General features: G+C 45.0%; 1 protein-coding gene and 1 long non-coding RNA gene across 6 annotated transcripts in view; one reads left to right on the top strand and one right to left on the bottom strand.

The window, feature by feature from the left end:
* LOC140603639 (uncharacterized) overlaps positions 1 to 22520 on the top strand; it is a 49880-nt gene that overhangs the window by 3843 nt on the left and 23517 nt on the right. Inside the window, exon 1 of one of the 2 annotated variants that reach the window (XR_012006555.1) lies at positions 11549 to 12286. The exons of the other annotated variant lie outside the window; for it this stretch is intronic. This is a non-coding gene — a long non-coding RNA (uncharacterized lncRNA). Of the gene's footprint in view, positions 1 to 11548; positions 12287 to 22520 lie in introns of those variants that run through there. 2 annotated transcript variants of the gene reach the window in all.
* On the bottom strand, positions 14033 to 18947 carry LOC140603619 (insulin growth factor-like family member 3). 4 transcript variants are annotated; one of them, XM_072774039.1, is made up of 4 exons: positions 18723 to 18947; positions 17478 to 17528; positions 17176 to 17399; positions 14033 to 14253 (listed from the first exon to the last, which is right to left on the bottom strand). In XM_072774039.1, the coding sequence occupies exons 1-4, from the start codon at positions 18745 to 18747 to the stop codon at positions 14146 to 14148; spliced, it is 408 nt and encodes a 135-aa protein (XP_072630140.1). In that variant the 5' UTR covers positions 18748 to 18947; the 3' UTR covers positions 14033 to 14145. The 4 variants fall into 4 exon arrangements, with proteins under 4 accessions (XP_072630140.1, XP_072630156.1, XP_072630151.1 ...); XM_072774055.1 differs by having other exon boundaries at positions 17120 to 17399; positions 18723 to 18919; XM_072774050.1 differs by having other exon boundaries at positions 17176 to 17387; positions 18723 to 18908.

The following is a 22520-nucleotide window of genomic DNA, read 5'->3' as shown; positions in this document are numbered from 1 at the left end:
ATAAATAAATAAATAAATAAATAAATAAAAATTTTAAAAAGAACATACAGTCAATCTAAAATTGTATACGCTGCTGAAATAACCTGCTGAAATGAATGTGAGGGTTCTCCTACTTACAGTCATGAGGGCACTAACTGACACCAGACTAGTTTTCCTGATAACAACAAGCATTAAGCTGATGCCATTGATTTCAGGTAGTAGGTAAAGACTGCATAGGACCTTCACTTCTGAAAGAAAAGAAACTCACAAAGTGAGTACCTGGATAATCAAACTTCCTGCCTTGGAGACATTTTCCCAACTGAGTTGTGCAAGTAGCAGGGCTTTTTTTTTTTTTTAAGATTTATTTATTTATTTATTTATGATAGACATAGAGAGAGACATAGAGGCGCAGAGACACAGGAGGAGGGAGAAGCAGGCTCCATGCTGGGAGCCTGACGTGGGACTCGATCCCGGGACTCCAGGATCGCGCCTTGGGCCAAAGGCAGGCGCCAAACCGCTGAGCCACCCAGGGATCCCCAGTAGCAGGGCTTTGAGTAGAGCAGTCATCCTTTAGAAATGAGGTTGTTGGGGCAGCCTGGGTGGCTCAGCAGTCTAGTGCCTCCTTCAGCCCAGGGCCTGATCCTGGAGACCCGGGATAGAGTCCCATGTCGGGCTCCCTGCATGGAGCCTGCTTCTTCCTCTGTCTGTGTCTCTGCCTCTCTCTCTCTCTCTCTGTCTCTCATGAATAAATAAATAAATAAATAAATAAACAAACAAACAAATAAATAAATATCTTTTAAAAAAAGAAATGAGGTTGTTCTGGAAACTGAGTGGAGCTGGAAACTCATAGCTATGTGGCATCAAAGAGAAAGCGCACAGAGTGAGCCCCAGAAATCTGTGTGGGCAGAGAGTCAGGCTGTGCATACACATGCAAGACCTCTCAAAGTTGACCAGAGAGGAAAAGCTTTAAGAAAGAAGTATCTGGCTAATTTGTATCCAATGTTTGAAGGCTACTGAGTGATGACATAGCCCAATGCCATTGAAAGGAATTTGATGTTACTCACAGGTTCCCTAGAAATGAGACACGTGCCAGGTTTAGTCACAAAGTGGAAGCAGGAAGGAGAGGAATCATGCGACCGAGACTTACTGCGTTTTCCAAAGGAAAGGCAACATAGGGCATGGGAAACAGCTTAGGATTGACTAGTTGAATAGTGTTGCTGGGCTCTGGGCTTTAGCAATCTCTAGTTGTCTGGTACCTGGCTCTGCGTTGATTTAGGACAGGGACAATATTGGCTCTGTATGTGAGAATAGATAAATGGGGTGGGTCAGTACATGAACACAGATCACAGGGGAGATGTGACCTTTAGTTTGGCCTTGTAATGGATACTAAATAGACAAATACAGGGGAGGTGGGCGGGGGGTGGGGGTGACTGGGTGATGGGCACTGAGGGGGGCACTTGATGGGATGAGCACTGGGTGTTATTCTATATGTTGACAAATTGAGCACCAATAAAAAATAGGGATCCCTGGGTGGCGCAGCGGTTTAGCGCCTGCCTTTGGCCCAGGGCGCGATCCTGAGACCCGGGATCAAATCCCACATCGGGCTCCCGGTGCATGGAGCCTGCTTCTCCCTCTGCCTGTGTCTCTGCCTCTCTCTCTCTCTGTGACTATCATAAATAAATAAAAAAAAATTTAAAAAAAATTAAAAAAAAATAAATTTATAAAAAAAAAAGAAATAAGTCAATCGGAGAAGGAAAAAAAAAGACAAATATAGACTCTAACGAAACACAGAACACTATTCCAAATGGAAGGGCACAAAGGAGTCATATCGATTGAATGCAATGTGGGATTCTGGATTAGATCCTGAGCAGGTAGTGGACATCAGGGGACAGTTGGCACAATTAAGATAAGGTCTGTAGAGATGTCAACATTATGAACGATAAAAACTCTTTATTGTCTTTGTACCTTTTTTGTAAGTCTAAAACTTTCAAAATAGTAAGTTAGAAAATATTTTAAATGACACATACAAAAATATTATTATCATAGTGAAAGCCATCTCTGCTAAACCAGGAATAAATCCAATCATTGAGAGAACTACAGGAATGAAATATTGCCTTAATTTGGGTATGGATGTCTCCTAAAACTTTGGATAATTAGCAGAGTCATTTGGCATGTATACACAACATTTAGTCTCAATATTAGCATAATAAGTTCCTCTTTGATTTGTAGTCATGACATCATGGACCATTAGGTTTTAGAGGGCCACTTTTTGAATTTGTGGGTGACTCTGTGTTGGATTGGGTCAAAGGTAGCTACTGTATGCTTGGGTAAAGCCTCTAGTTGTGATTTTACATTGATAGAGGTGGCTCTCAGAACAAAGAAAGGTAAGAGGTAAAGCCATCAAGAAGCCCTCTTTGCAGGCCATCTAGGTGGCACAATCAGGTAAGTGTCAGGCTCTTGGTTTCTGCTCGGGTCATGATCTCAGGGTCCTGAGATGGAGCGCTGTGTTGGGCTCTGCACTGAGTGCAGAATCTGCTTGAGACTCTCTCCCTCTCTCTCAAATACATACATACATACATACATACATACATACATATATCTAAAAAAAAGAAGCCCCATGGGACACCTAGGTGGCTCAGCGGTTGAGCATCTGCCTTCAGCTCAGGGTGTGATCCCAATCTGGGTTCAAGTCCCGCATCGGGCTCCCTGCAAGGAGCCTGCTTCTCCCTCAGCCTATATCTCTGTCTATCTCTGTGTCTCTCAAAAACCTGTAATTTATTGAAGAAGGAGAAGAAGAAGAAGAAGAAGAAGAAGAAGAAGAAGAAGAAGAAGAAGAAGAAGAAGAAGAAGGAGAAGAAGAAGAAGAAGAAGCCCTCTTTGCTTGATGGCTAGCCTTTTTTTTTTTTAAGATTTTATTTATTTATTCATGAGAGACAGAGAGAGAGAGACAGAGACACAGGCAGAGGGAGAAGCAGGCTCCATGCAGGGAGCCCAATGTGGGACTTGATCCCAGGACTCTGGGATCACGCCCTGAGCCAAAGGCCAACCCTCAACCACTGAGCCACCCAAGTATCCTGATGGCTAGCCTTAACAATATCCTGATTATGAGGAATCACTGGCAAGTGGGGGGATAATTTGTTGCAGGAGATAAGAACATCCTCAAATGCATTTTCCAGTCCAATTATAAAGGTGAGGCCACCCTTTATCTCCACAAGTTCATAGTTAACTCCATGGAGTGGGGTACGCTCTGACTTTTAAGGAACAATTTTGTTATCACAGCCACATTGACTTGATCAAGATGACAGCTGAGTTACATAAGTAGTGGGGAGTTCCTCCCACTGTCCAGCTGTTTAAATAATCATATGCCCATGGGGTCCCTTTTATTATCCCCACAGAGGAATAAGCACAAAGATAGTCTATGTTTGAGTGATAGTGGCAATCTCTCTGAAGCTTCCCTCAGGCTGTCTAGCTTAGGCAAACATCAAACAATTAAAGACAATTAATCAAAACTAGAATCTAGCATCCACAAGGATGTATTATTGAAACATAATTTTTCTCTCTAAATTCACTCTTATTTCCAGGGATAGCCAAATCAGGACTAATTCATTTGAAAAACAAGTCCAATTTTAACAAATTTGGCCAAATTATTTACATAAGCTCAGCAAGAATAGCAACTGATCATAGGATTCTTTAAAATCTACTTTGCTGGAACTTTTTATAAGGAATCTCTAGATTGAACTTTTTAATGGTGTCTTGAGGCCAGAGCCAAGCCAAATACATGTCATCAGATTTGCCTGTAATATCTCTTCTTGAGATTCCCCCAGATAATCCTGGGGTTCCTGCACCTTCCAGAAAGTGACATTCTTTACTCACTGATAAGGCTGCTGAGGACTCCGTAAGCAAGGTATCAGGGCAACATTCACAAGGGGCTCTGTTGGTTCCATACAGTCAACCTTAGTACCTTAAAACTGTCCGGTCATATCTGAGTCTGTGCATGTCTCTCTCAAATGTGACATTCTAGGCAAAGCCTTGGTAATATAACCCGTGTTTCGAATGGTGTTTTGTTACAAGGAGAACAGATTCTCATTGAATTTATGCAAATAATTACACTTGCCAGGGAAGAAAGAACACCCATTAAGATTTTTTGAATTTCAGTAAGTTCAGGTAGAGAGAAAAGTTAAATATTCCAATTTGTTCACAAAGGGATGCTTTAACATATTTCCGTGAGTTATGGATCTTTTTTTAAAAGTAAGCTCTATGCCCAACAACCCCAAGATCAAGAGTCTTGTGCTCTATTGGTTGAGCCAGCCAGGTGCCATCCAGTCATGGATATCTTAAGAGAAAATTTCCTTCATCTGGAAGAGCAAACATTAGAGAGCCAGCAATGTTTCAAACAAGAGCCATAAAAACTATAATCATCTTCCTCAGTTCATTTTAGTCCCATGTTACTAATTCTAATTGTTCAGATACAGCTTTTTAAAAAAATTAGTTCTAGAAATTCTTATTCATTTTAGTTTTATGATTTTAAAGATATCAAAAACCTATATTTGCTAAAAGTCCTTCTCATGAATCCCCTTGGAGACAATACTCGTTTTGCAAGAGCATCCGAATCATAACTGTAAATGGGAAAAGACTAAAAAATAAACATTGTTAACAATCGGGGGATCCCTGGGTGGCGCAGCGGTTTAGCACCTGCCTTTGGCCCAGGGTGCGATCCTGGAGACCCGGGATTGAATCCCACATCGAGCTCCCTGCATGGAGCCTGCTTCTCCCTCTGCCTATGTCTCTGCCTCTCTCTCTCTCTCTCTCTCTCTCTCTCTGTGTGTGACTATCATGAATAAATAAATAAAATCTTTTAAAAAAAGAAAAAAAAACATTGTTAACAATCTAATATGAAAATTCATTATAATGTGGCTGACAAGGAAATGTAGTTATTTCTGTGACATATAACACTTGAATAATCAGAATACCAAGTGATGACCTTATATTGAAACATTAAAACTTCAGGATTTTTTTTTTTAAGATTTTATTTTCTTACTTGAGAGTGAGAGATAGAGAGCATGAACAGGCAGAGGGGCAGAGGAAGAAGCAGACACCTGCCCCTTACCCTGGCTGAGCAGGAAGCCCGAATTGGACTCTATCCCAGGACCCTGAGATCATGACCTGAGCCAAGACAGATAGATGCTTAACTGACTGAGCCATCCAGGCACCTCCAAAATATCTATTTTAAAGCACATGCCTAAATAGGATTACAAATCATTATAAAACTCTATATTTCACCAAAGTGATAAGAGATTCTACAGGAAGTTATATAGTTAGCAAAACTTAGCTTCTTTAATATTGAAAAGTTTTAACTTTCAGTAATCAAAGCCCTGGTAAAGACAAAACATAAAGGCTTTTGGGGTGCCTGGGTGGCTCAGTCAGTGAAGCATCCAACTCTTGATCTCAGGTCTCAATCTCAGGGTCATGAGTTCAAGCCTAGTGTGGAGCCTACCTAAAATTAAATTTTAAATTAATTAATTAATTTAATTTTAATTAATTAATTATTATTTTTTTTAGGTTCGAGAGTGCTTTAATGGGGAGTGCTCCCGGGCAAGGTCCCCTGACTCGGAGAGGTGGCCCGAGTCAGGGAAGTCGCCTAATTTTAATTTAATTTAAAAATCCAGAGGCTTTGGTTTTCTGGGCAGATAAAGAAAAGAAAAAAAACCTTGGTTTACATTTTCTTATCAAGACCAGCAATCCAAGAAAACTCTGTTTTTGCAAGGGAGAAAAGTAGAATTTCAGTCTCATACCAGTGTACTTTCTTTTTTTTTTAAGATTTATTTATTTTTTCAGGAGAGACATAGAAAGAGAGAGAAGCAGAGACACAGGCAGAGGGAGAAGCAGGTTCCTCGCAGGGAGCCTGATGAGGGACTCCATCCCAGAACTTGGGATCACACCCTGAGAGGAAGGCAGATGATCAGCCACTGAGCTACCCAGGCGTCCCCCAGTGTACTTTTAAAATTCTGTTCTTTTGGGATCCCTGGGTGGTGCAGCGGTTTGGCGCCTGCCTTTGGCCCAGGGCGCGATCCTGGATACCCGGGATCGAATCCCACCGGGATCGGGCTCCCGGTGCATGGAGCCTGCTTCTCCCTCTGCCTATGTCTCTGCCTCTCTCTCTCTCACTGTGTGCCTATCATAAATAAATAAAAATTAAAAAAAAAAAGAATTCTTAAAAAAAAAAAATTCTGTTCTTTTCTATCTCAATCAGTCCTGACCACACCTAAAATTCTTCTCCAAAGGTTTTCCCTCACAAACCTTCTATAACTTTCTTTTGCATTTAGATTTTGTCCTAAGCCTTTTCTCCCCAAACAACCATTCTCATTTTAGGACACAATTACTTTCTTTTCCCCTCAACAAAATGTATTCCCATTCCTTATATTTTTCTCATTAAAAATTCATTGTTTCTTGCATATAGAGTTCCTCCCTTATTATTATCAGCCTTAAAAAAAAGATTTTATTTATTTGTTTGAGAGAGAGAGAGAAAGAGAGAGGGAACAAGAGCAGGGGGAGGGGCAGAGGGAGATGGAGAAGCAGACTCCCTGCTGAGCAGGGAGCCTGATGGGGGGCTTGATCCCAGGACCCTGGAATCATGACCTGAACCAAGGGCAGATGCCTAACCGACTGAGCCACCCAGCTACCCCTCTATGAGTCTTAATAACATTTAGCAGAATTTTAACTCTTAGAAACCTTAGTCTCCAGGGAAAATTAAGTAGTAAGCAATCATGAACTGTTACACCAGAATTCTTTAGATCTGAAATTCATGAATACATGTTATAATTTCTGAAAACATTTTTTTTTCTGTAGTACAATCTTTCAAAAAAAGCATAACTCATGTTTACCAACAGACCCACGCATTCTCAGTTTCTCTGCAGTAAGAAGCCAAAAGCACCAATCTTTGTTCAGTAACCAATGTTTCAGTATTTTATCTTATTTGGAAAAGACTTAGATGTCCAATGAATTCAATCTGATTTATCATTGGACTTAGCAAAACTTCAAAGTCTTGGCTTACTAAAGATTTTGAAAGCTATCTTTACAATTACCTATAAGTACCTTTTGAGACAGACAAAACTAACCATCGTTTTGAGTCTCCTTTTTGGTGACAAATTGCCATGGAAAGAACACGAGCTTATTCAACCTTTAGCAAACCTTCGTAAAATAAAAGTTTTATAGTTAACGCCGATAAATCTGAAGACATGTCTACCTTAATTAAACTAACAAATTTAAGGGCACTTGGGTGGCTCAGTAGTTAAGCATCTGCCTTTGGCTCAGGTCATGATCCTGGGGTCCTAGGACTGAGTTCCGAGTCAGGGTCCCCTCAGGGAGCTTGCTTCTCCTTCTGCCTGTGTCTCTGCCTCTCTTTTTGTGGCTCTACACAGAATAAATAAATAAAATATTTTTGAAAAAAGACCTAACAAATTTAAATTAGTTTAAATACTGAAGATACTGCACCTAGGTCCACCTAAAAGTCAATCAGTTTGTTCCCAACATTTTTACTTGAGACTCCTATGGGGAAACTAAAGTTGGTGCTCTAAGTCCAGGGAGGAATTTGAACCACAAAAAGAGGTGGCCCATCAATTGGGGTACTCTTTGCTCCTCGATAGTGAGGGTAGGAGGAGTAGGAGCCAATACTGAGGCACTGAGGGTGGTCTAGGAGCTGGTTATAAGAGCTGCACCCATTGGTGATGCAAGAACGGGAGGAAGGGAAGTGAAGGCAGATTCAAAGTTGCGACTAACTCAGTTCTCTTTTTTTCCCCCATTTGTTATCTCTTTCTCCTGTAAAACAAATTTCCTCTGATTGCTTCTCAGTTCTCTGAATCATTTGTTTAAAATATGTTTTTCCCCAGTAAAAGTAGTAATGCATTTAGGTAACCACAGAAAGCTATGGGAAAGCTCAAGAGAGCCCTGCCACAAGCTAGTGGACAAGTAAATCATCTCTCCTGTGGCTGTCCATCTGTTCCATCCAGGAAAACCAAGGATCATCTCTTAAACAATTCTTTGTTGTCCAGGTGGAATAGAGGCCCTGTACGCTTGAGTGAGGACAGAGTAGTTGGCTCTCATGTCTGGGAAAAATTCATTTTTCTTACCTGTCATGTCAAGGATTACCTGAAGCTTCTGGTATGTTATGTGGAGATGTCCAGGGGAGCTGTAGGAGAGCTCAGGTCCCTTTGGTTCTCTGTAACTTCAGGCAACAAAGGTTTCAGAGGTGGGGAAAGCCTTTTTTGCAATGGCCATCCTTCTTACAGAAGGCACACTCATTAGGTCCCAGCCTTTTGTGAGCTGGGACTCTAGCTTGGCTTTGCCAGATTTTGGCCTTGTAGGCTTTTGTATTGGGTGATCATGGGACACTAGGGTCTTCAATGCCACAGCTGAGAACTGGGCATTCTGCTTATTTTGAACAAACTTGTCCTCCTTTCCTGCCCTATCCCTATTACTACAGACAGCAAAAGCCATATTCAACGATTGGTTCACAGGGGTTTAGGGCCTGGAAGTTGCTTTCTGTAATTTTCTCCTGATATCTGCTGCAGGCTAACTGGAAAAAAATGCACAGTCAATAATGATTGTCCTGGAGAATTGGGGTCTGTGTTAGTATACTTCTGGAAAGATTCTTCCATTAATCTGCCCTGAAAGGGAGCTGGGTTCTCATCCTTTTGATTCACAGCTTAAAAAACAACAATCATTGCTTTTCCTAACAAAAATACAGTTTGGGTAGGTTAATTTTTCCTTCACGTGAAGTAAGCTGGGGTGGCTTGACTAGGCCCAGAGGATTTGCTTCTAGAATGTCCATTTGTGTGCTTGGGAAGCTAGTGCTGGATGTCCTCTAGGAGCTCAATCTAGGAATCTGGTTAGGGACCTTACTTAGTTCCTGCCCACATGGGCCTGGCCACATGGCTGCTGGGGCTTCCTCACAGCCTGGCAACTGAGCTCCATGAGCAAGTATTCCAAGAAGTTTGGGCAGTAGTCACAAGTTTTTTTTTTTTTTTAATTAAAGATTTTATTTATTTATTCATGAGAGACAGGGAGAGAGACAGAGATATAGGCAGAGGGAGAAGCAGGCTCCCTGAGGGGAGCTGGATGCAGGACTTGATCCCAGGACCCCAGGATCACAACCTGAGCTGAAGGTAGGCACTCAACCACTAGGCCACCCAGGTGCCCCAGCCACAAGACTTTTTCATGATCTTCTCTTAGTACTGTTTCTTTGGAACCATCCTGGGTTAAGATAAATGTGGGATGTCACCTTTGTTATAGGCAACATTGTTTATCATGAAAAAGACCCCTGATCTGGACTACGTGAGCTGTGAATGGACATGTAGATCCAGAGGGTCTGGATCTGTTAGGAAAAAAAAAAATGGCTTCAGGGATGCCTGGGTGGCTCAGTGGTTGAATGTGTGCCTTCAGCTTGGGGCGTGATCCTGGGGTCCGGGATCAAGTCCCACATCGGGCTCCTTGAGGGAGCCTGCTTCTCCTTTTGCCTGTCTCTCTGCCTCTCTGTGTCTCTCATGAATAAATAAAATATTAAAAAAAGAAAAAAATGGCTTCAGAAATAAGTTTTTGTTTTCCCGAATGACGTTTCTTGTTTCTGAGTATGATACTTGTGTACTTTGGAAGCTACCCTTGTGGGCTGATACATGCTAATAGTTCCTGTTGTAAATGAGGATGTGCAGGTGAGATTGTTCACACTTCCAACCACAGGGCTTACCCCTTTCAGCTGAGCTGCCTGTTTTGGAGTCTAGAAAGCACCATCTAGATAGTTGGAAGGCTTCCCGACAAAGATGTGTCTGATGCTGTCAAGAAGCCATGGTGGGTTTCCCTCTTATGTCTTTTTAACTCTACTCTGCCAACCTGCAGCCCGTCATGCCTTGTGTGTGTGAACATCAACCTGAACTGAAGAAATCTGCTGCTCGTCATAGATAGTGGTTATAAATAGAAAACAGGCATAGAACAGGGAAACGCAGTGTAGCTCCCAAAACATACAAGTGTTAGGCTCAGAAACAAGAAACTCCATCCAGGAAAACCAAGGCTTATCTCTTAAACTATTCTTTGTTGTCTTTCCCTGAAAGTAGATACCCTGTCTGCATCTATGTGTCCATTTGTTTTTTTTTTAAGCAACTTTATTTTTTTAATTTTTATTTATTTATGATAGGCACACAGTGAGAGAGAGAGAGGCAGAGACATAGGCAGAGGGAGAAGCAGGCTCCATGCACCGGGAGCCCGACGTGGGATTCGATCCCGGGTCTCCAGGATTGAGCCCTGGGCCAAAGGCAGGCGCCAAACCGCTGCACCACCCAGGGATCCCTATGTGTCCATTTGTTACCTGAAACTGGATTCACCTGTTGGCCTCTTGATGCTGCTGAACCAAAAGACACAACTAAGCTAAAGGATAGGGGAAAAAAAGGTTTTATTTGCGACAAGTAAAGGAGAACACTGGGGATCTTTCCCAAAATAGAGTCTCCCTGAACAAAATTGGGGAAGTTTTAGGCTAAGAGTGTATCCATATTCACGAAGGGGCTTGCGCAATGGGGAATACAGCATGGAATTGGGGCAAAAATCATCTTGAAATGACTGAGTCCAGGTCAAGTTCACCAGAATTGGCAAGGGTAAGCATCGTCAATTCTGGCTCCTCTTAGTCCAGTATCTGAGAGCTCAAAGGAGTTTAGCAGCAAAGATAACTAATCAGTGTGCATAAGGCTGTCTTCCCTTATGAATGAACACTAGGAGTCTTAACAGTGATTCATTGTTCTGATACCATTAGTCAACCTCCTGGCTCTTTGTTCTTCATTCTTTCACAAGATAGGGGGTGGGGGCAGCTAAAATAACTTTCCTTATATCAAGAAAGCTATGTCTGTCTTTCTTTTTCTAAGGATCCCTAACTCTTTCTGTTAACACACTCACAGTTTTTTTTTAGTCCAGATCAAGTGTCCTCTTAATGACAATGTTGTCTGATAACATAGTTGACACTCCACATTTATCTTAACCCGGGTTGGTTCCAAAGAAACTGTGTGGAGAGAAGATTACCTGAGGTCAGCTTCCCACGGAGAGGCGGCTAAAACTTATCCTGAATCTTTTTTCTGCTCACTGCCCCCCACCATCAACTTGGATGAACAAGTTTAACATAGACCACCAGGACCTTGCTATCCAGAGGCATCAATGGCTTTTCACCTCCTCAAGGATTGGTGTGCTTTTTTTTTTTTTTTTTTTTATCATTTAGGTTTTCTGTTTGTTTGTTTAGATTTTATTTATTTTGTTCAGATTTTATTTATTTGACAGAGAGAGACATTGAGAGAGCACAAGCAGGGATAGTGACAGGCAGAGAGAGAGGGAGAAGCAGGCTCTCCAGCGAGTAATGAGCCCCTTGCGGGTCTGGATCCCAGGACCCTGGGATCATGACCTGGGCCAAAGGCAGATGCTTAACGGACTGAGCCACCGAGGCGCCCCCGGTCACTTAGTTTTAATATGGGTTATAACATCATCCAATCATGGGATCAAGGGCGGATTTCATGTGCACCAAGCATAATAACATACTGCATTTACACTGTCGCTCAAAGGGTGCGCAGCTCCCTCCCGGCACCTCCCAGCCAGCATCCCCAGCTGCCCTCCCGCCTGGTAGGAGGAGCCTGAGAGGGCCGCGTGGAACAGCCCTGCAGTGCGCAGGCGCCCCCAGTAGAGCTCGCACATGCGCGCTGCTGCTGCGGCGGAGGGGTCGCCATGTTTCCGCCGAGGGGGCCTACTGGGGGGTCACCACGGGCCTCCTGGAACCTGGGACGCTGCCGAATTCGGTGGCTAGGACTACCCTTGCTTGGGGCTGCGCTCCCCCTTCACAGCCCCTTTTGGGAGCCTGGGACTCCCATCAGGTCTCCGCCACCTTTTGGGCGTCAGGCAGCCCAAGTTCCGCGTTTCTGGAGTGGAGTCCGGAGAGTCGTGACCCGCGTGGCCGCACCTGGGCAGGTTACACAGGTGCATCTTCCACGGGGCGGAAATCCGTGTGCCTCCCTTTATCTAGACCGAGATCTCAGGTCTCACACGTGGGGTTCGTACCCCCATGCCCGTGTCTGCTCCGCCCAGGCCCTGGCGTCCCTCAGGCCGTAGCCGGTGCGTTGGAAGAGCCAGCACCTCTGGCTGGCAGAGGCCCATCTGCTGCAGCTGCACGGACACCTGCGGGACGCCCGCCAGCCTAGCTGCTGCTGGATTTTGGTTGCTGGCTTTTCAAGGCTGATAAGGAATGTAGATAAGCAAGCGGAGGTGCTTGCCCTCCTCAAAGGAAGGTCAGGTGAGAGACAAATACGTGTCTGTGTAGGAGGTAAAATGCACCCTGAACGGAAAGAAGCAGCTTTAAATATTTGCAAAGCCCACGGGGTGTCAGTGTTAGACGACCAGGATGGTTCTGGTGGAGGAGGAACTTCACTGCCCCTGCCTTGGAACTCCCTAGGCTTTACTGTCATCCCTCCCAAAGTTCCTTCAGCGGTAGGTTCAGAAACTAAGGAAGATTCATAAAAGGGTGTGACAGAGCAAAAAGTAAAAGGTGCCAACATTTCTTCCTCAGGTTCAGGCTTCTACTTTTCCTGCTGGCCAGAGCTAAGGATAGTGAAATGTAGCTTGTGGTCAGGATGGTTGTTTTCACTTTTACACATGCCACATGCTTCTGGACATTTTACTTTTACTTTGTTTTTTAACTTTTTTTTTTAAGAGAGAAAGCCTGTGGGGGTTGGTTGTTAGGGGGTGGGTAGGGGCAGAGGGAAGGGAGGATCCAAGCAGGTTCCACACCCCAGTGTAGAACCCAACAGGGGGCTTGATCTCATGACCCTGAGATCCTAACCTGAGTGGAAAGCAAGAGTCGGCCACCAGCGGAGCCACCCAGGAGCCCCTGGCCATTTTAAATTGGTCAGAGGAGGATATTTATTAATATTTTATTAAAAGTGACCAGGAGATTTCCAGGGATTTTTTTTTTTTTTTTTTATCCAGGGACAGGGGAACACCTAGCATTACAAGGGGAAATAAAATGTAAAAAGAGGTGTGAAAACAAAAGCTACTTTGTAATTATATTCCATGAGTCATGCTTTGTTCATTAAAATGATCCCATTTAGGGATCCCTGGGTGGCGCAGCGGTTTGGTGCCTGCCTTTGGCCCAGGGCGCGATCCTGGAGACCCGGGATCGAATCCCACGTCAGGCTCCCGGTGCATGGAGCCTGCTTTTCCCTCTGCCTATGTCTCTGCCTCTCTCTCTCTGTGACTATCATAAATAAATAAAAATTAAAAAAAAAATAAAAATAAAATAAAATAAAATGATCCCATTTAAATGCTTATTCAGCTTTATTGAGGGATGATTGACAAATGTTCATTTGGTATGTTTTAAAGTATTCAATGGCATGATTTTATACATGTATACATTTGTGTGTTGTTGATATGGGAAACAAAGGCAGAAGAGAAATTATTGAATTTCCTTACTGCGTACAGCCCCTGACAAGTCCTTGAAACAGGCAGCTACCTTCCTCCAGGGACTCAGCTGCCTTGATGTTGACACTATGCTAAGGGCAAAAGGCAGCCTTAGCCTGACACTCCCCAGGATCCTGTGAGTCTCCTTTAAACATATAGAAATTCCTTTTGGAAACTTCCTTTGTCTCTGTCCCACACCCCCCACCAAGATGTATGTTGGCGCTTATACTCCAAGCATTGGCCAACTGTATACATCTGGAGGGTCTCGTGACTGAGTTTTTACTAAACATTAATAAATGACCTTTTCCTAACAATAGCCAGCCTCCTTAGGGTCCTGGAAACCTTGTTTGCAAAATGCCTGGGAGGTTTGTGCTGTGGGTAACCCCCTTCCAACTTGAAAGTATATAATCAGTCACCCATCACAACCCAGTGCAGCTCTTTCTGCCCACAGGTCCTGTCCCCATGCTTTAATTAAACCACCTTTTATGCACTGAAGATGACTCAAGAATTCTTTGTTGGCCTTTAGCTCTGAACCCCCAACACTTTCTACATCATTCTTAGCTTTAAAAATAGACTTGGCCAGTTATTTTATCAGCAGAAGATGGATTTATTGGGAGAATAAAAGAGAACTGCAATCCCGGACAAACAAGCAGTGGTCAAACTACAGGCATCTGGAATTCCAAGTGTGGTGGTTTCTCACTGGAGGAGCTGTTGCCTGGAGGGATGAGGAAAGCAGCTTCCTTCTGCTGGTAACTGGTATCCACGTGCAAGATAAAGTTCATGCAAGGTCAGGTTTCTCTCTTCCTGTTGGGTGTGCAATTGACTGTGAATGGTGGGATGTGAGAACTCCTGCCCAGACCTCCCCACTTCATTTAATGTAATTAAATTTATTTATTTATTTAAATTTTATTTATTTATTCATGAGAGACACGCACACAGAGAGATAGAGAGAGAGAGGCACACAGGCAGAGGAAGAAGCAGGCTCCATGCAGGGAGCCTGACATGGGACTTGATCCAGGGTTTCCAGGATCACACCCTGGGCTGAAGGAGGTGCTAAATCGCTGAGCCGCCTGGCCTGCCCTCCCCACTTCATTTTAATGAGATTTGCCATTACTCATTTTCACAATATATATTTATAGTGGGATGATTACTAAGATAACATTCATCAAGACCTTTGTGTGTGTGTGTTTTCAGACTGCTTAAGATCTCATAGCAACTTTTAAGTATATAATACCGTATATATTATTGACTGTCGTCACTGAACTGTATGTGAGAGCCTCAGAACTTATTCTTTTTTTTTTTTTTTAAGATTTCATTGATTTGAGAGAGCGCATTAGTGGGGCAAGGGGCAGAGGGAGAGGATGAGGCTCGATCCCTGGACCCCAAGATTATGACCTGAGCTGAAGCCAGACACTTAACCAATTGAGCCACCCAGGTGCCCCTCAGAACTTTTTTTTTTAAGGTTTTATTTATTCATGAGAGACAGAGAGAGGCAGAGACACAGGCAGAGGGAGGAGCAGGCTCCATGCAGGGAGCCTGATGTGGGACTCAATCCCGGGACTCCAGGATCATGCCCTGGGCCAAAGGCAGGCGCTAAACCACTGAGCCATACAGAGATCCCCCCTCTCAGAAGTTATATTAGAAAAGTGTGTGGTTTTGACCTCAATCTTCATTTCTGCCTCCTCCCAGCCCATGGCACCCACCATTCTATCTCTGCTTTGTTTCTGTGAAATCAGCTTTTTGTTGTTGTATATTCTACGTATAAATGATATTCTGTGCTATTTGTCTTTCTCTGCTTGGCTTCTTTCATTTAGCATAATGCCTTCCTGGTTCATTGATGTTGTCACAAATGGCAAGATTTCCTCTTTCATGGTTGAATGGTAGTGCGTTGTATTTATGATGTATACCACATTTTCTTTATTTATCTGTTCATCTGTCAGTGGGCTTTTAGGTTGTTGGATATGGATATCTTGGCCATAGCAAACGTGCCACAGCAAACGTGGGTGGGCAGCTGTCTTTTCAAGATAGTGATTTTATCTCATTTTGTAGATAGTTGAAGTTAGAAATAAAAATATCAGTTATTTTACCAGCGCCCTCACCCCCCATTTTTTTTTCGGGAACAGAGAATTGGAATCTGACACACATGAGCCCTGGCAAAACCACAGGCAAGTCTAGAAAACAAAGGGGAGACTCATCCTTTACAGAGGAAAGTGGGAAGGTGGGCGAGACTGTTATATAGGAGAGGCCCATTGGAGTAAACTGGGGGTTCTCAGTGCAGAGGCTTCTCATTGACTGCACTGTGACAGTCTCACTGGCTGCGTTCTTGCCAGGACAGAGTCTTCCTCTTGCTGAGGTAGTCACATAGGCTTCTCCCAGTTAGTTCTGTGAAGGGTTATGTGTGGTATAACATGAAAGTTTCCCCTTCTGGGCTCCTGACTCCATTTTTTTAAAAAAAGATTTTATTTAGTTATTTGAAAGAGGGGGAGAGAGCACAGTGGGGGAGGAGCAGAGGAAGAGGGAGAAGCAGACTCCCTGCTGAGCAGGATGCCCAACATGGGTCGATCCCAGGACCCTGAGATCATGACCTGAGCCAAAGGCAGATAATCAACTGACTGAGTCACCCAGGCGCCCCTCCTGACTCCATTTTTTGTTTTGCACAGATTTTATTTATTTATTCGTGATAGACATAGAGAGAGAGGCAGAGACACAGGCAGAGGGAGAAGCAGGCTCCATGCAGGGAGCCCAACGTAGGACTTGATCCCGGATCTCCAGGATCAAGCCCTGGGCTGAAGGCAGGTGCTAAACCGCTGAGCCACCCAGGCTGCCCTCCTGACTCCATTTTAAGTGAGGTTGACTTTATTCAGTTTCAGAGGGGATTAAGACAGTAAGAAAATGAAAAGAGAAGTCTTGATTTTATAAATTCATGCAACGTGAAGCCATCAGATCTTCTAGAAACTGCTTTCTAAATTTCACAGGTCTTTGGTTGATTTCTGTTCTTTTTTTTAATTTATTTTTTCCATTTCAAGATACACATGCAAAATTTTCTAGAAAAGGGTTTTCATCTCATCCTTATATTAATACTAATACCCCAAAACTCAAATCCCAAGCATCTTCCTTATGATGCCTCAGCACCTCAGGAAGATGGTATCATCCCTGTTTTACAGATGAGGGACTGAGGCACAAGGCAATGTAGGTCGTGAAGGAGTCTCTGAGTGTCCCAAGATGGGCAGCACAGGGCCAGCCCACAATCAGCTTCTCTGGGGGGTGGAGGGGGGAAGCTAGTGGTGTAGGTTGGGGTGTCTGCTGGCATGTGGAAAACATCATCACATTTTCATAAGGAGCTCATCTAGAAAGGTTTCCTTTAGCCACAGAGAAAGAAAAATTAGGAAATTATGAGACACCGACAAGGAAAAGAATGGAAAGATTCCAGAAATGGGCAGAGAGAGAACAACAGGACAGGGCTGGGGCAGGAGAGGCAGTCTGGTTGGCTCAGTAATTAGAGTGTGCGGCTCTTGATCTCGGGGTCAGGAGTTCAAGCTCCACACTGGGTGTAGAGATTGCATAAATAAACTTAAAAAATTAAACAGCAGAACAGAGCATCCTCTTATGACCTTCTGTGTCCCTCATCCCTCCTTCCTTCCCTCAGTCATGAGCAGTTAGGGGCCTTTACCTGGGGCAGTTCGTGGAGATAGGGGATGAGAAGCATTGGGACTTGTCACCCAGTACCTTCAACTTCACGACAAACTTCTGGGAGCCGAAGGAGTCAGGACAGCAGAGCTCCATGCAGGGCCAGAAGGTGCAGTTGGGGCCACAGAGACGAGTCCGGTTCAGAGGCAGGACGGTGTCATAGTCACAGCACTGCTCCAGGGGGTTGTAGATCTGATCCCCACACCGGGGAGCAGGCTGGCACAGCCACAGCCCTGAGCCCACGGGGGCATCTGGTGGAGACACTGATGATGTGAGTCCAAGGAGGAACAGATACCCACTTTCCAAGGGCAGCCTCCTCCCTCCTCATTCTTTGTCCTTACCTGTTACTGCTTGTGAACACTGGAGGAAGAAGAGTGCTATGCAGACAGGAACTGTGGGAGAAAGAAAAGGGGGCTCTTGCACAGTTCCCAAACCGAATTGCAACATGGGGGGGGCTTCCTGCACACATAACACCAAACAAATTCCAAGGTATCAGCAGTGTCTGCTAATTCAACTCCATTCTGACACTGTCTGTGCAGAGATAGAATCAGATTCTAACAGGTTAAGGGCTCAGTCCTACAAGACCATACCCCATGGCACCCCGCAGATGCTAGTTACAAGCCCCAGGCCAGTACCTCTGCTTCTGACCCATCGGCTACAGATTGGAGATTCCAGCAACCTTCTCCTTAGGTTCTTTCAGTTTACTAGAGTGGCTCACAAAACTCAAGGGAACATTTACCTACATTTACTGGTTTATTAAGGGATGTGATAAAGGATAGGAATCAATAGCCAAATGAAAAGATACATAGGGTGAGGTCTGGGGAGGGGTTGTGGACCATCCATCCCCCTCCAGATGCGCCACCCTCGTCAGAGCCCATGGATTCACCAATCTGGAAGCCCTCCAAACCCAATCCCTTTGGGTTTTCATGGGGCTTCATTGAAAAATCATGATTGACAAAGTCATTGGCCGTTGGCTGATTCAGTGTCTAGCTCCTCTCCCCTCCCTGGAGCTAGGGAAGGTGGGAATAAAAGTTCCACTCCTTCATGCACAGGGTTGGTCCTCCTGGCTACCAGCTCCCATGCTTGGGTCCAAAAGTCACCTTCATTAATAAGGCACCCATCTCACCTTTATGTCTCTGAATCATTTTCAGGAATGCTGAAGACCAGATATACCATGGGAAATATATTTTGGTTATCTCAATGACCAAATAAATATTTCTTATGAATCATATTGCAAGGTGGAACATGGGGTGGAGAAAGTGGTCAAGGGGTCCTCAGGGAAGGCAGATGAGTATGGAAGAAGCCCCAGGTTAGGGGGATTTAAAGGTGTGGATTTTGGTTTCCTCAGCCAGGCCCTGTGTAGCTGCAGCCTGCCAGGTGAGGGGCAATCAGGGAAGACTTGAGTCCTCAGCCTTGGCTCCCAGACAGAAGGTTTCTGGATTGTCTAAGAATGGAGCGGTGGGGCAAGATGAGGTGAGATGCTCCTGAGGCGACCAGGGGTGGGGAGGAGATGGGAATGATGTTGAGATTTGGGAGCTGCACTGGGGATGGGGTGAGATGATGCTAGCATTCGGGGTCCTCCTTACCTAAGATGGAGCTTCGTGGTGTCATCGCTTCTGAAGAGGCTCTAGGACAGTGAAGGAGAGAGCGATCAACTCGGGAATTTCTGTAGGCAGCTGCCCCAACCTTTTGTCACCAGTTTCTGATTGGGCATTCAGATCAGGCCACCCTTCAGCTAGCTCTTCAGATTCTTCAGGAATCACTAGCACATAGTTTCTCTAGGAGGGGACTGGCTGGTCTGCTCAGGAGGTGTGAGCTCCTGAAAGCAAAGTGTTCCTAACTGACTCATTGCTGCTTCCTGGTCTACTCAAGGCTTCCCATGGCTGCAGCTTGGCCCTAACCCAGCTTGAGGTGCTCAAGAGTTTCCACCTGGGCACTGAATGGAGCCAAGACTCCCTCATAACAACACTCATTCCACATTCCCAGGCTCAGTCCCTCCCCCCCCCCCCCCCCCCCCCCCCCCGCCCCATTCAGTTTCCCAGCTCGGGCCCAGTGACATACACATCTTGGTTCCCACTCCAAAACTAATTCTCTAAATTAAAAAAGTTTTTAAATTTTTTATTTAAATTCAATTAATTAACATATAGTGTAATTTTAATTGCAGAGAGAGAGGTCAGTGATTCATTAATCTTATGTAACACCCAGTGCTCATTACACAGTGTGTCCTCCTTAATGCCCATCACCCAGTTACCCCATCCTGCTACCCCTCTTCCCCTCCAGCAACCCTTAGCTTGTCTCCTATCATAAAGAGTCTCCTTATGGTTTGTTTCCCTCTCTGATTCCATCTTGTTTCATTTTTTCCTCTCTTCCCCTATGATCCTCTGTTTTGTTTCTTAAATTCCACGAGTGAAATCATGATATTTGTCTTTTTCTGATTGCCTTATTTCCCTTAGCATAATAAATCTAGTTCCATCCACATCATTGCAAATGGCAAGATTTATTTTTTAATGGATGAGTAGTATTCCATTGTATATATACCACATCTTTATCCATTCAGCTGTCGATGAACATCTAGGCTCTTTTCAGTTTGGCTTGTGGACATTGCTGCTATGAACATTGGGGTGCAGGTGCCCCTTCAGATCAGATCACTATTTTAAAGATTTTATTTATTTATTCATGAGAGAGAGACAGAGAGAGAGAGAGGCAGGCAGAGACACAGGCAGAGGGAGAAGCAGGCTCCATGCAAGGAGCCGGATGTGGGACTCGATCCGGGGATTCCATGATCACACCCTGGGCCAAAGGCAGGTGCTAAACCACTGAGCCACCTAGGGATCCCCTGTATCTAAATGTTTTAAGTTTATTTTTTTAGTGATCTCTACACCCAGTGTGGGGCTTGAACCCATGACCCCGGAGATCAAGAGTCTCACACTCTTCTGCTCTTCCACCTGGGCCAGCCATGAGTACCCTAATCCTCTAAATTTTAAGGTCAGTCATATGCATAACTAACGTGTCAGCTCAGCCCCCTTTCTGGGCTGACTGCATCCAAGCTGCCTCAGACTTCTCCTCCTGTTCCTCCTCCCCAGGAAATCACCACATTCCCTAGAATCCTAAACCCGTTTCCCCCAAGAGTGCTGTGCGTACTATCTCTCTAGCCAGAGGACTTGATTCCATCCTGGGTCCTCTCTTAACCTTTCCTTGACCCTTCCCTGCCTCAGGGTGGGCTCCTTGAGAGAGACCTCTGGCTGCCCTGTCAGCCCTACCTCATCCCCTCTCTTCTCCCACTGGCTCTCTCATTTGCTCTCTGCATTCTCATTCCCCTCTGCTCACGTGGAGCCCCATGTGAGTCCAGAGGGGACTAGGTGGGCTGTGGCTCCCAGAGAACTCCAGGCTGGGGCCCTACTGTCCTGCTGCTTGGGCCACAGCAGCTCTGTCTCCTCCATTGTCCCTGATGAGCGCTCACCTCATGTTGTGCTAGCCACACAGGAGATGTGGGGACAAATTCTGACTCCCTGTGGCACCATCTAAACTTCATCCCCGGTCTATTTCAAGCGATGCTGCCCCAGCCTTAGGTTTCCAGAATTACTTTATTTTTTTTTAATTTTTATTTTTTTAAAGGTTTTATTTATTTATGAAAGAGAGAGAGGCAGAGACACAGGCGAGGAAGAAGCAGGCTCCATGCAAAGAGCCTGATGTGGGACTTGATCCTGGGACTCCAGGATCACGCCCTGAGCCAAAGGCAGACGCTCAACCACTGAGCCACCCAGGCATCCCCCAAAATTACTTTAAAGTTAAGATGAAGGTTGCTCACTGTCCCCTTCCCCAATGGGAGGGTTTGTCACAGATGAGCTTGTGCTTAGAGTGCAAATGAGGAAAGATTCTTGGGAGATCTCTTTTAATGGAGACACCCTCCTCAGTCTGGATTTGCCCAAGGAGGAGCAGCCTTGGCTGGAGAGGGGGGTGGGATGCTGCTTAGGTATTGTGGAGGACATGACAACTGAATCCCTCTTGCTTCCCTATGGCCAGTGTCACAGAGGCCACAATCTGTAGCTGATCTGGGGGTACTTCCCTCTCAGAGTGGGTGGTCTTCGTCTCTTCCATTATCCTCCTCGAATTCAATTCTCCACAGGGTATAGGTTAGATGTTAATACTATCATGCATGTGTTGAGAAGGAAGACCTGCCTGCAGTGTTCTAGACACCAGAACCCACGAGTCGGACAATTGTGTCTGCATGTGCATGCATTTCCAGCGTGGGTACCCTGAATCGCCTGGAGCCAATTGAATAAAAATTCCCATCCCAGTCTCGAGGTTCCAGGATCTATGCCCACCTCACTGATGATGTGGGGAAGGAACACATCCTTTAGCATAAGGTGAGCCCGAGACTCCAGGAGAATGGGACCAGAGCTACCCCTGGCGGGCATTGGGTGCAGTGCAGGGCTGCCTTGAGCGTTGACCAGTAAGGAGCAGCTGCCTTCAGAGAAACTGATATGTGTCTGGGTCCTGATGGTAAACGTTAGGCCCATTCATAAAAACACAAGCTGTGGGATCCCTGGGTGGCGCAGCGGTTTAGCGCCTGCCTTTGGCCCAGGGTGCGATCCTGGAGACCCGGGATCGACTCCCACGTTGGGCTCCTGGTGCATGGAGCCTGCTTCTGCTTCTCTCTCTGCCTGTGTCTCTGCCTCTCTCTCTCTCTTTTTTTTTTTTAAGATTCTTTTTTCTTAATTTTTATTTATTTATGATAGAGAGAGAGAGAGAGAGAGGCAGAGACACAGGCAGAGGGAGAAGCAGGCTCCATGCACCGGGAGCCCGATGTGGGATTTGATCCCGGGTCTCCAGGATCGCGCCCTGGGCCAAAGGCAGGCGCTAAACCGCTGCGCCACCCAGGGATCTCCCTCTGCCTCTCTCACTCTCTCTCTCTGTGACTATCATAAATAAATAAAACAAAACAAAACAAAACAAAACAAAAAACAAAACAAAAAAAAAACCACGAGCTGTCAGGTATCTAGAGTGTGCCAAAGGGTTTAGTATCTTTTTAATTTTAATCCTTAAAATCCTGGAAAGAGAGGCTATTATTAACTTCATTTTACAGAGGAGGAAAAGGAGGTAAAGATGCGTGCCTACTGTTATGCAGGTGATAGGGGCATAGTCAAAGAGTCTAATCAGGCCTGGCTACTCTGAAGACAGGTACCCCATCCTCTTCACTCTGGAGTATCACTATCCTTCAGCCTGCTCTTCCAGCTCATCTAGGCCCCTTAATTACTCATCACTCATCTGGGAACAAACAGTGCCTCCCTTCTCTCCCCAGTAAGGCAGGCAGTGGGATCTTCTGAAGTACCAATATGAACCAGTTTCTCTCCTGCTTATACCTGTCCGGGATCCCCAGGGCC

This window comes from Canis lupus, chromosome 1 (assembly GCF_048164855.1).
Source record: "Canis lupus baileyi chromosome 1, mCanLup2.hap1, whole genome shotgun sequence".
Classification (NCBI taxonomy): Eukaryota; Metazoa; Chordata; class Mammalia; order Carnivora; family Canidae; genus Canis; species Canis lupus.
This window is presented reverse-complemented; position numbering and strand designations above follow the sequence as displayed.

Excerpts from the sequence above, each read along its gene's own strand:
- LOC140603619 (XM_072774039.1), bottom strand. The coding sequence starts at position 18,747 with ATGACACCACGAAGCTCCATCTTAG. Across the intron at positions 17,400-17,477 it reads GTGTTCACAAGCAGTAACAG|TGTCTCCACCAGATGCCCCC; the intron begins GTAAGGACAAAG and ends TCACATCATCAG. Across the intron at positions 14,254-17,175 it reads AGTTTGTCGTGAAGTTGAAG|GAAGAGAGAAACCTGACCTT; the intron begins GTACTGGGTGAC and ends CACACCCAACAG.